The 13,812-nt window shown below is 35.0% G+C and overlaps 1 protein-coding gene across 1 annotated transcript; it reads left to right on the forward strand.

The window, feature by feature from the left end:
- Positions 1-5,582: 5,582 nt before the first annotated feature.
- On the forward strand, positions 5,583-13,485 carry LOC134255491 (heat shock 70 kDa protein 12B-like). Its single transcript, XM_062738025.1, has 4 exons — positions 5,583-5,891; positions 6,123-6,344; positions 6,618-6,762; positions 12,377-13,485. The coding sequence occupies exons 1-4, from the start codon at positions 5,583-5,585 to the stop codon at positions 13,483-13,485; spliced, it is 1,785 nt and encodes a 594-aa protein (XP_062594009.1).
- The last annotated feature ends 327 nt before the right edge of the window (positions 13,486-13,812 follow it).

Below are 13,812 nucleotides of genomic sequence, written 5' to 3' on the forward strand. Positions count from 1 at the left end.
AGGAGTCAAACTGTTTGTATGCTTGAATTCAGCACTGAGTCTTTTACCAAAATTGAGAAATTCATGGTCCCAAGGTAAGGGGTTCTGGTGTTAGGGAGGGACCCTACTGATCATATAGTGAAAATGCAACTAAAAACCAACTAAGTACATACAGTATGATGCAATATATATTCGGACAAGATGGCGGCGTGTTTACATTCGATACGAAATTAGGTCAATTTTCAAGTATAGATATTGCAGTAAGAAACATGAAATAAATAATGAAACTTACTTAATACTTTGTGAGATGCCTTTTAGACGAATTACATTCATTAATCTCCGGGGAATAGATCGGTAAAGGCATTTCACAAAGTCTGTGCTGATCTCCCTCCAAATACACTGGATTTCGTGGAATAAATCATCCTTACTCGCGATCCTCCCAACTCGTGTCTGTAACTTTCTCTTGATAAGTAACCATAAATTCGCGATGATATTGATATCGGGACTTTGTGCAGGCCAGCTCATTCCAGTTATTCTATTTCTGTGCATAAATTCCTGGGTAGTTCTCGCACGATGTACGGGGGTGTTGTCGTCCTGGAATATATAGTTACCAGATAGAAAATGGCGAGCTATAACTGGCCACAGATTATTATCAAGAATATCCTGGTATTTTTCAGCGTTAATATTTCCATTTACAGCCGTGATGGTACCAATTCCATGCCAAGTAATACACCCCCAGATAATGACCTCAAAGCATGGTTTCGAACAGCGCTGAGTCACCAAATCAGGCATCCACCCTTCACCCCTCTTACGCCAAACATACACCCTTGAATCACGTCCAATAACAATTTTTGATTCGTCCGAGAAAATAACTTTCTTCCAAAATCCTTCCACTGTTAACTTTCGTTTTTCCCGGCACCATGACAATCTCTTTCTTCGATTTACCTCCCTTATCACTAGTTTCTTCTTTGATACACGTCTTGTAAATCCATGTTTATGTAAATGTAGTTGTAATGTACGCTTAGATACGGGAATATTCCTGTTTTCATTAAATTTATTTGTGATTTCTGTTAGACTGTCCCTCCTGTTTACTTTAACTAACCTTTCTAAGTATCTATAGTCACGTTCTGTCACAGTAGGTTGTTGACCACTTCGCGGGATGTTTTCCACTGAACTTCTCTCTTCAAAACGTTTTTTCAGTGATCCAATGGTGGAGTGGGATACACCGAGAACGTCTGCCACATATTTGACAGTTCTTCCCTCATCAAGTAATTTCTTGGCGACTTCTTTCACCTCACTACTGAGTTCTTTTCCTCCGAAATTGTGAATTTAACGGCCTTAGGGTCAGGGGTTCTGGTGTTAGGACGGGGCCTTATTGATTACATAGTGAAAATTGTTATTTCTTTAAAAATCTTTTTTTCTTCTCCGGGGTATTAAATAAATCAATAAAGTACACATTTATGATGAGCAAGAGTACCTCTACCAAACATGTGAATTTTATGGCCCCAGGGTCAGGGGTTCTAGTGTTAGGGCTTAGCCCTTTTGATTATGTAGTGAAAATGCACTATTTTTTTGAAAACTTTCTTCTCCGCTCCTGTGTATCAAATAAACCAACTAAGAACATAGTTGTGATGAGCAAGAGTGCCTCTACCAAAATTATAAATTTTATGGACCAATGGTCAGGGTTTTTTTGTAAGGGTTGGGCCCTATTGTTTTTATAGTGAAAATTTATTTTTTCTTTTAAAGTCTTCTTTTCTGCTGCTGGGTATTAAATTAAACAACTAAGTACATAGATGTGATGAGCAAAAGTGCTTCTACCAAAATTGTGAAATTTGTAGCCCCAGGGTCAGGGGTTCTGATATTAGGACGGAGCTCTTTAGATCATATAGTGAACATACATTAAATCTTTAAAAATATTCTTTGCTCCTTGGTATTAAATAAACTAACTAAGTTCATAGTTATTATGAGCAAGAGTGCCTCTACCAAAATTTTCAATTTTATGGTACCAGGGTCAGGGGTTCCCTATTGATTATACAGTGAAAATGTATCATTTCTTTGAAAGTCTTCTTCTCTGTTCCTGGGTATTAAATAAACCTAGTTCAACTAAGTACATAGTTATAATGAGCAAGAGTGCTTTTACCAAAATTATGAATTTTATGGTCTTAGGGTCAGAGGTTCTGGTGTTAGGACGGGACTCTATAGATTATATTGTAACAAATGTTATTTCTTTTAAAAACATTTTTCTGCTCCTGGGAATTAGACAAACCAACAAAGTACACAGTTATTATTCGCAAGAATGCCTCTACCAAAAGTGTGAGTTTGATGGACCCAGGGTCAGGGGTTCCGGTGTTAGGGCGGGGCTCTATTGATTTTATAGATTTCCTTCTCTGCTCCTGTGTATTAAGGTATTAAATCCTTAATGGGAAATAATTCAGGGAAATTGAATACGTAACTGATATGTTGGCATTGAATGCTTAGTTTATTTAGACATATTTCTCATTTATTACTATCAGTATGTGTAGTGGGATGTGTCCTAATTTATGACTTTGATATTCGGTAAGAGTTATCTCCCCCTTTTTTAATCAAGAAAAAAGATAAATTAAAAAAATCAAGCTGGCAAAGAAATTGTTTTCAATTGTCTTTCTTCTATTTTAAATGTTTCAATGTATCTATCCACCGCATGATATTCAAATTCTTTGATTTTTTTATTTTTGTAAAACGCTTTTCCCCATAGACTTGAATGCAATCTTTGTTAATTAACTGCTACTTAATTAATGAAAGTTTTAAATCTTTCTCGCGGATAATCCTTTAATATAATATCATTGTTTTATGTACTTGACGGACATTTAAGTATAGAGAATTAGTTCCCATTAGGGATGGAAATTCTTAAATAGAGGAACTACCCATTTTGTTATGATGAGCTAGAGCCCTAATCTTACAGAATTGAGAATTTCAAGGCCCTAGGATAAGGGGTACCATAAGTATTGTACTTATATACTGAAAAGGAATGAATTAACTGAAATTTGCCCCTTGGTATTAATCAAATATTTTTGTAAACCAAGGATGGCCACAGGGTCAGGAGTCCTGGTGTTAGGGCGGGGCCCTATTGATTACATAGTAAAAATGCATTATTTCTCTGAAAATCTTCTTGTATTCTCCTGAGCTTTTTCAAAAATTCGTGCAATCTAGGCCTAAGGGTCAGGGGCTCCTGTGTGGTAGGGAGACAACTGGTTATTGCTGAATATTACTGATTCGTTGAAATGTTTATTTTTTGTTCCCCATCCTGCTAAGTGTATTGTTATGATAATTAATGGTGCCTCTTTCAAAATTGTGAATGCCAATGGCTTAAAAGATGAATCGAATTCAATGTCTGCAAAATTGTTGCATAATGCTCAGGTGACCTGTAAGGCCCGTGTTCCTCGTTCTTAAACAAAATCTGCACAACTTTGTTCCACTCATGTTAACGCGTTCTGCATTGTTTTGATCTTTGGGTACTGTCCGTTATCTCCATTTGTTCCATGTGGCGTTATTCAAAAATTACCGATCTGGTACCTTGAGTTATCTCTCCTACTTTTATTTGAGGATCCATAGAAAGTGTATCATATTCGTGTGTGTTCTTCTAGATTTGTGAATCCTTCAGAAGAATTATACTTATCTTTGTTGTGAGAAGAAAGATGTGGAGATAACAAACAGTATTCGATATCAAAGTCCAAAAAAACAATACAAAATAAGAGCAGAGCAAAGATGGACCACCAAAACATCAGAGGTGGGATCCGGTGTCATGGAGGAGTCGAGCTATTTTTATCAAATATATTTACATTGCATAAAAACAATATTTACATATGTTAACCGGCACAGGTGATTCAAACAATGCAACTACATGTCGTCATTTATAGCTGAAACATTTTTCTTATATCAGGAAGGTTCATGATGTGATTACTACAAAGTACATGTAGCAGCCACGGGTGCCAATACCCTTAGATTTCTCAAACCCAGTTTAAAAGGATGATATTTTCGTCTATTACTAATTTGCAGATGTAATAAAGAAGCATACAAAATATTCTACCTTGACTAAATCAGTGCTACATTATGACGTCATGGTAGACAAGATGATGTCAATTTTAGAACACAAGTCTTCATAAAATTATTACTTAGAAATGTAATTTAACTCTAGAAAATGAATAGAAACGTATAAACAATAAACACAAATATAATGTTTTTATTTTGATTTGGCTGTGTCAGTCATTTTGATTAAAATCTACCACCGATGACGTCATATGTGTATAACAAGTAACTTGGGAATTGATCATGTCGTGTAAAGAGATTTTGTCTAACATGGCAGGTACAGAGATACGTAAAATGGAGTTTAAAAGGAAGTATTGTGAATATTATGTGAAAATCATATGGAGTTCAGTTAATTATACAGGTATGCTAAATTAATTTCAACGATTATATTCTATTTCGAAGACAGTTTCCCCTGTCATTCATGACATAAATAATGCAACAGAACAACAATAAGCTGGATATTACAAAACATAAGATTTGTTCAGACGGAAAGTGTTTGCCTTCTGACAAAATTAGAATGTGCTGCTAGAATTCCCAGTTAAGCGTGGTTTTACGAAAAATCTCGGTTCACATGTATAAAATTCAAAACATAGGGTACGGTTTCGTACGAATGTGTGGAATAATTTTTTTACTAACAGGGCAGTTGGATTCTAGCAGCACTTTTTAGGAAAAATATATGTTTTTCAACTATACTATTTAATCAAAGAGATTATCAAACACCGGCATGTTGTTGTTCTGTTAGCTTTTTTATCAACGAAAATTTCGCTATTAATAGAAGTCACGTGATTTCGTTGCGGTGATACACGTCTTCGCATTAGACACTCTTTTATCTGTATACAATAGTTTATAACAGTTTACGTTTATCAGCGATTTGGTAATTTATCAAACTTAATTTTCTTTAAAAAGCCTAAATTTCCCGAGAAATGACTTGTATGCTTGCTTCCTTAACATACCCGCGTTCTAGTTCAACCGTGAGCTTTCTTCTTGTATCGGCATCCACATTCTCTAAATCTTCAAGACACAAATACGAGTTCCTAGTTTTGAAATATTATAAATATCAGCAAAGTATTTTGGGAGATTGGGAACTATCAGCACCGAAGGTCTGATTCCAACTGACTGTCTGAGACCAACCTTCGCATGGAATTTCTTTCCACAATCTGGGAAACTCCTAGTGGAGTTTCCACAGAGGCAGCTCTATCCTTGCGCTTCGTGCATTTTTGCTCAGCTAGGTGCTTTATCTCATTCCGGTTTGCCCCCCTCTTGAGCGCAAGGCACTGCGATCGAGTGCTAGGTTTTCCCATTTTGTAGGTTCTTTAATTTATGGAACAGCTTCATGGACACTTTAAGGGAATCTTTGTATGTTTTTTCTGTCCACCCCTGTCTTATTTCAATATTGTTTCACTGTTTTTACCGGATGATTATGTTCACAATTCTTCCGTAGTGGTAAAGGTTTTTTTGATATGCTCGTGTCATAAAATTTAAAACAAAAGTAATTATCTATCTTTCTATATATATATATATATATAGGATGTGTCAAAATGCCGGAGAAAACAAAGCAGCAAAATCCCCATAAAATTTTGGTGGCTGCCATTGACATCGGCACAACTTATTCTGGCTATGCCTATTCCTTCAAGGACAACTGGACAAAAATTAAGACAAGCGATTGGTCCAATTGGAACCCGATGTCTCACAAAGCCCCAACAGCCCTCCTCTTAAACCCAGACAGGACCTTTAATTCATTTGGCTATGAAGCTGAGAAAAACTACATTGATCTTCTTGAAAGTGGGGACAAAGACTATTACTTTTTCCAAAGATTTAAGATGATTTTGGAAACAGCATTAGAAAAAGTAGGATATTAGTTTTCGAACTCTATATATATATATCTAATGAGAATAAAATACGATACACAAAACTCGTATAAAAAATAAATATTGTTTTGCTTTTTTTATACAGTGTGTGTTTGTACATGTGGTTATATGATGAATGTAGTAACTAAAAAAAGGATTAAGAGTGGAATTTAATATTTTATTTAATTATATTAATGATTACTTTTGCTAAAAACAATTTTTTAATTGTAGAGAGTCAACATAAAAACCAAATGTATGGATGAAAACAAAAAGGAACTTGACGCCATTGAGGTTTTCACCCATTGCATACGATATTTGAAAGATCATCTTCTTGAAAACTTGAATAATACGCTCATCAACAAAATTGAAGTAAACAATATCACTTTTGTTATAACTGTGCCAGCAATATGGGATGATGTCGCCAAAAAGTTCATGAGGAAAGCTGCAGAAGCCGTATGTACTCTCTCTCTCTCTCTCTCTCTCTCTCTCTCTCTCTCTCTCTCTCTCTCTCTCTCTCTCTCTCTCTCTCTCTCTCTCTCTCTCTCTCTCTCTCTCTCTCTCTCTCTCTCTCTCTCTCTCTCTCTCTCTCTCTCTCTCTCTCTCTCTCTCTCTCTCTCTCTCTCTCTCTCTCTCTCTCTCTCTCTCTCTCTCTCTCTCTCTCTCTCTCTCTCTCTCGTGTGGCACACACTGATCTTGAATGCATACACTTATTGATAACCTTTTCAGGCCGGAATTCCAAGTGCTCAGTTGCTTCTAGCACTGGAACCAGAGGCTGCATCTATTTATTTTCTATTCACGCAACCGGATAATCAAGATGGCACAAGGATGAAAGGAATGGCAGACACTGAATACGTGATCCTTGACATCGGAGGTATGTTAGAACAATTAAGTTTAAACCAGAACTTTCAAACTATCAAGACTAGGCAATGTTTAAGCGTTTAATGTATAAACAAAATAATTTAACATACTAGAAACAAAAGCGATATTTATAATGTCTGTGAAATATTAAAGAAATATGTGTCAGTAAAAAATAGAGAAATAAGGAACGGTATTCACGGTCAGGCGCCATTTAGCTAGGCAAAACTGTACATAACATATAAACTGGAAGATTGATTGTTTGCATAGTGTTTAACGTCCCTCTCCAGAATATTTCACTGATATGGAGACGTCACCATTGCCGGTGAAGGGCTGCAAATTTAGGCCTATGCTTGGCACTCAGGGCCATTGAGCAGGGAGGGATCTTTATCGTGCCACACCTGCTGTGACACGGGGCCTCGATTTATACGGTCTCATCCGAAGGACCGCCACATTTAGTCGCCTTTTACGACAAGCAAGGGGTACTTAGGACCTATTCTAACCCGGATCCCCACGGGGATGCTTTGGAAGAAGTAACCCCTGTCGACCAACCACACCTGCTTTCTTCTCCTTGTCATGAAGGGAGAAACGGAAAAAAATATGTAGGCAATTCAGTGTGCTAATAATGAACAGAAAATATGTTAAATGCCAGTCAATATCTTACTTAAAAATAGGTTGTTTTTGTCGACAAGGGTATTTTAACGACCGCAAAAATCTTGCAAAATGATCTCATCAAATAAGCCTGTTGATATAATTGTTTCATCAACTTCATATTTTGAGCAATATGGCTGAAATATTGCCCATCCAGCGTTAAACAATACCAATTAATTAATCAATCAATCATAATGAGATTGCGTATGTAATCAAGTGAATTACATAAGCCTCATATACTGGTGAAAATAAGGGAAGTTGACGCTTGATGATTTAAATGTTGAAATGTTGAAATCACAACATTTATCAGAAAGTTAGGTTAATGTATCTTTGAAAGAAAACATTCAGATAATCATGAAACAGATGTGCCAGACTCTATGGTATCTTTTATTTCAAGCTCACTAGATTATATTGAGTCCATATTTTATTGTAGGTAATTACATGTATTGATAATTAACACCATGTTTATACCTTTTTTATAAATCAATATGTTACACAAGACGAAAGACTACCTTTAAGCAATCGCTTAATGGTAGCTTAATGGTGACTTAATGGTGGCTTAAAGGAGTTAATTCCTTTAAGCCACCATTAAGTCACCATTAAGCTAGACTTACAGGTGCTTAATGTCCAAACTTCATTAAGCTACCATTAAGCCACCATTAAGCTCAGCTTAATGGTGACTTAATGGTCAACCCTCATTAAACTTTTACGCATCTTATATAGAATCTTTAAACTAGCTTTTAGTTATTTTAATATCATTTACGCAAAATCTATTCCATCTCATAATTCTGTCTCGATCATAATTTCTACGAGTTTTTTGTCAACGTGCATAAACTTGATCACTGGGAACGAAGTTAGCTAATAGCCACAGGGGCTTGCTCGAGGTGTTTAATTTTTTTTAAATCATTTACAGTGATAATAAAACAAGACATCATGTATCAGAACTGTATATTATTTTTATTTTTTAAATTAACCATTATTACATGCGTTGTTTTTATTTTTAGTGTATATGATTTTTAAAAACAAATAATAATTACACACCGTGAGCAAGTCCTTGTGAAATATCTGAAATGTACAATAACAAAAATCAATTTGTTTTTTGAATTATCTATATTCCGAACACAAAATATATATTACTTTATTAAAATGGCCATTTTATTTCATATGTCAAAAGAACCATTCTGCTACAGAATTCACAGGAATATAACTATATGATCTCATGAAAAAAAAAACCTTTGTCCTTTTATTTTTTTTGGGGGGGGGGGGCTACTGGTATACAAATGTTTAGTTTTCAAAAATTGACTTTTACCATGAAAAACTTTTTAATGGCTTTTACATCATGAATACTTTTAATTAATTCATTATTTTTTTTTATAATGCAGCGGTAAGTATCTGTCAAAATCTAGTCGGTCTTCAATGATTGTTATTAATTTTCAAAATCGATTTTCAGAGGAACGGCCGATCAGATTAAACATGACATCCGACCAGATGTATACACATTAAGAAACGGGGTAGGATTAACAGATAATCCGTGTACAGTAAACCGGCTGGTCAGACAATAGACCTTAATTAGGTGTCCCCTGTCCCCCGTTAACTAACAGGAAACTATACATACACAACGTACACTGACAGATTTTAATGATCAATTATTTAAAAAAAAAAAATAAATTTAACGCAAGCATTATAACAAATCAAAAAATATGATTCATCGTAAAAAGTCAATTATTTTGATACCCATTATGACACAAAAAGAATTGAAACTGAATATGATATTCTAAAAAAAGTTTTTGTAAACGTAATTAACCAGGTAACTCTTACGCGAGGATTGTCACTAAATTGTTGACACAGAAACCGTTAATATCCGAAGTATATTAAAAATAATAGTAAAATATGTTTTTTTTTCCTCTTTCTTTTTCGATGATAGACTTTTGTGTTTTATCTATAATTAATTTATCTTCAATCATGATTTAATGCTTACATTTGAAAAATTTTCGAATAACACTAACAGAGCGAAAAACTCAATCACACTACATCAAACTAAAATCCGATCTCTGTAGAGATATAAATATATTAATGTGTTAAGATCCAAAAATAAAATTGTTTATATTTTGATTAATAAACCAATTCAAGACGTTTGGAAATGTTCAACAAAATTCTAGTAAAAACCTTTAACAAGTCCACAAATTTTGAAAAAAAATAAAGGTTAAATATTTAATATTTTCACTAGTTTATAAGGAGCGGCGATAGCGTAATGGATAAGGCGTTTGCCTTCGAAACCTCGTCGTGGGTTCGCGCCCCCACTGCGCCGGGTTTTTTTTTTTGGTTTTTTTAAATTTTGAATTTCGTTCTTTTTCATTATTTTTAACCAAATCAAGATAAAACGAACTCTACATTTATAATAATGATAACAAATCACTATAAAAATAATTTTTCTTCCATATAAACAATATAATCAACTGCGTAATGTGACTTAATGGTGGCTTAATGGTAGCTTAATGGTAGCTTAATGGAGTTTGGACATTAAGCACCTGTAAGTCTACCTTAATGGTGGCTTAATGGTGACTTAATGGTGGTCTAAAAGTAACCATTAAGAACCTATAAGCCACCATTAAGTAACCATTAAGCCACCATTAAGCTACCATTAAGTTAGAAATTCGGCTTAATGGTGGCTTAATGGTTACTTAATGGAAGCTTACTGGTGGCTTATAGGTGCTTAATGGTGGCTTAATGGTGGTTTAAAGGCAGCCTTTAAGCCACCATTAAGCACCTATAAGCTACCATTAAGTCAAGCTTAATGGGAGCATTTCATCTTGTGTTAAATTGAAGGACGCTAAAGTTTTTGATTCTTTGAATATTAATTGATTTATTGTATATTGTTTAAAGATGAACACTCTTCATAAATAGTCATAGGCCGCCATATTTCTCGTTGTCCAAAGCGTTCCCCACAGCCCATATATAAGGAGAAGATAGCTTATCAGTTCAATGTATTTTGCTGTAGATATCTGACGAGTGTAGACGTACATTATACACAGCCATGCAACTCGGTCGAGATGAAATTATCAAATTTAACCTTTTTTTGCAAAAAAAGACAATAGTATCATGAAAAATACAAGTCAATACATTATATACAAGCAGAAAATGCACATAAAAACGAAGTAAAAACGCAAATAATCTGAGACCACGCAAGGAGTACTACATGTCGGACACGAGTTTCGAATGTGCAACCGAGTGTAACGAAATCGGACGGTTTATATACCCGTCTGACAGTGGCTATTTATGAAACGTGTTCAGCTTTAAGGTCTCCTTCGAGAATATTTTACTCATATGGTGACGTCATCATATGCTTCATTTGACATTTACTCGTTATTCAGGGCCATTGAGCAGTGAGGTATCTTTATCGTGTCTATGCCTGCTGATGAAAATAGTTCTCGGTTTTTAAGCTCTTATCCGAAGGACCTACAACTCTCACTTAAAGTGCCGAGCACACGGCGAAGGAACAGTTTTATATTTATTTTTATCGACTCAGGTCGGTTGCGGTCGAGATACAAACTCACGACCTCCCGATCACCTAGCGAGCGTTCTACTGACTGAGCTACAGTGAACGGTACTTCTTAGAATAAGTATAACCTCACGTGAATACAAATTTAGTTCTGCTATCAACAGGGTGGAATTGGTAGGCTGTATGTTATGGTATTATGTGACTTTTATTGATAGCGAATGTTCCTTCATAAAAAAAGCTAACTGATCAATTAATGATTTCTTTGAGTTAATAATAGTCAAAAACGTCTTTTTTGCATATGAAATGCTGCTAGAATTCATCTATTCTATCCGTAAAGTAATCATTCCACACATTTGCACATAACATTGCCCAAATTGTCAAATTCTATACATATGAACCGTGCGTAACTCTGGAATCTAGCAGCACTTTCAAAGCATTTTAGAAGGCAAACTTTCCATCTGTACAAGTCTTATTATTTGAAAAACCCAGCTTAAATTGTTTTGTTGCATTATTTTGGTCACGAATTTACAGAGGAAAGGCCTACCGGATACCAGAATAGCCGTCTTCGAAAATCGATAAAATTTAATTAGAATACTTGTTTGATAAAATACACTCCATAAGACTGTAACACAATATTCACGATATTTTCTTTCAAACTCCATTTCAGGGATCTTTGTACATGCCATCTTAGCCAAATTATCTTAACTGGACATGACCAATATCCAAATTACTTAATGTACACATGTGACGTCATCGGTGGTAGATCATGATCAAAATGACAGATACAAAATAACAAACAAAACATTTATTTTATTAACGTTTTTTTTCCATTCATTTTTCAGTAGTTAAATAACATCACTAAATAGCAAGATTTTTAATAATTGTGTTTTGAAATTGATGTTGCGTACTATGACGTCATAATGTATCACTGATTTAGTCAAAGTAAAATATTTTTTATCCTGCCTCTGATAAAAATTGTTTAATTTCATTGGCCGAGAGCAATGCTGCATGAAACCATGTTATGTTGTTTACCCACCCTACATTGAGAATGTGCCCTCTCCACGTTACCTACCCACCATATATTAAAAATTTTACCAACCACATATCATCAATATACTGCTTTTACGTGACCTGCATGGAGCTTCATTACTGATGTCACAATGCGTCTGGCGACAATAAAGCATGCAGAAAGCAATTTAGCGATACAATAAATATTTAATCTTTTAGACAACAGTCGGTGGGATAAATTTGTCTACATAACTAATAGAATGCTTTCTTATTGTCCCTGCATACATTTTTTGACGATCAGATCTCAATAAGTTACGATCAGATCTCAATAAATTATATACATGTAGATACATGTATTGTCAATTAGAAACTCACATCACTTTGATATAAACTTCAGAATACTGTGTACAAGTAGATTTTTTTTCCCGCAAAATAAATTTGCAAATGTTCAGTAAGAAGATTTTTTTTCAAGGTGGAAAAACAGATATTACAGTACACCAACAGCAAAATCATAATCTAGTGGAACTTATTCCAGCAACTGGTGGGGCATGGGGAGACACATGTGTAGATAAAGCGTTCTACATATTTCTAGAGAATATTTTTGGTGATGAGGTCTTGAAAAGGTTTTCGTCGGAAGGGGAATACAAGGTAGACTATTTTACATTCTGGCAGGAATTTGAGAAAACCAAGATAAAGAACGGGAGAAGAACCTGTGTGAGAAACAATGTTCGTATACATCTTCCATTCGTATTATTGGAGATTGCTAAAGAAGTGTTAAACAATAAAGACATGGAAGAGAAAGAGCCAATAAATCGATGTATTGAAAACTCCAAATATCGTGGTAAGGTACGATACCAAAGAGGAGTTTTAATTGTGCCATCTAGAATTTTCGATGAAATATTTCATCCTATGATAAGAAACATCACAACTCATCTTGAAGGTATTTTCAGAAAAGAAAGCAAATATATTAACACATTACTAATGGTAGGAGGATTTGCTTATAATGATGTATTGCGGTCTGAAATAAGGGAAAAGTTTCAGGACAAGCGTGTGGTAACACCTGAGCAGGCAGAGCTGGTTGTTTTGAAAGGAGCGGTGTATTTTGGTCATATTCCAGACGTTTTTACTACACGGGTAGCCCGGTATACATACGGGATTGAAACCTGTCCGCGATTTGATAGCTTTATACACAGTTTGAAGAAAAAAGAGATTATTTCGGGAGAAGAAAGGTCTAGAGATGTCTTCTTGAAATTTATTTCCAGAGGAGAATATATTGAACCAGGCATGAGGAAGTCATATATTTTCCAGTCGCGGCAAAATGAAGAGAGAAAAGTTGAGTGTGGAGTGTTTATATCAAATTCTGAAGACCCCTTCTACATTGATGAAAAAGGATGCTTCAAATTAGGCACCATAGAAATTCCAATATGCGATCGAATTGTACCGGCTGAGATTGAAATGTCATTCATTTTCGGAGAAACGGAAATTCGCGTGACAGCAAGTAACTTTGCAACTGGTAAGCAATACGAAGTAAAATTCGATTTGTTGGCTGAAGGTATCGATATGCCTGATAGCAGGACTTAGTGTATGTGCTTATCTTTTTTTAATCCACTCTCTTATCCTTTGAGGATTGATTAAACCGCTATCGTATCAGCTTTAAAAAAAATTACAGTTTTTAATTGAACTTATAGTGTTTATCTGAACTTAGCCGGCAAACCCCCGAAAAAATAGTCATGCAGACGATACATGCATCCTTATGTTTAAATTCTTTTCATTTGAATACAATCGTCTCCTTAATCAGTTTTTTTAGGGTGTCCGCTTCGATGCTTAATTTGATCCGTGTGTCATGTATCGCTTGTGTTTTGTATCGATTAAGAAACTTAGAAATCTAAAACTATCATATTTGATAAA

This window comes from Saccostrea cucullata, unplaced genomic scaffold (assembly GCF_032062105.1).
Source record: "Saccostrea cucullata isolate Sc308-1 unplaced genomic scaffold, CSIRO_AGI_Scuc_v1 ctg2825, whole genome shotgun sequence".
Lineage (NCBI taxonomy): Eukaryota > Metazoa > Mollusca > Bivalvia > Ostreida > Ostreidae > Saccostrea > Saccostrea cuccullata.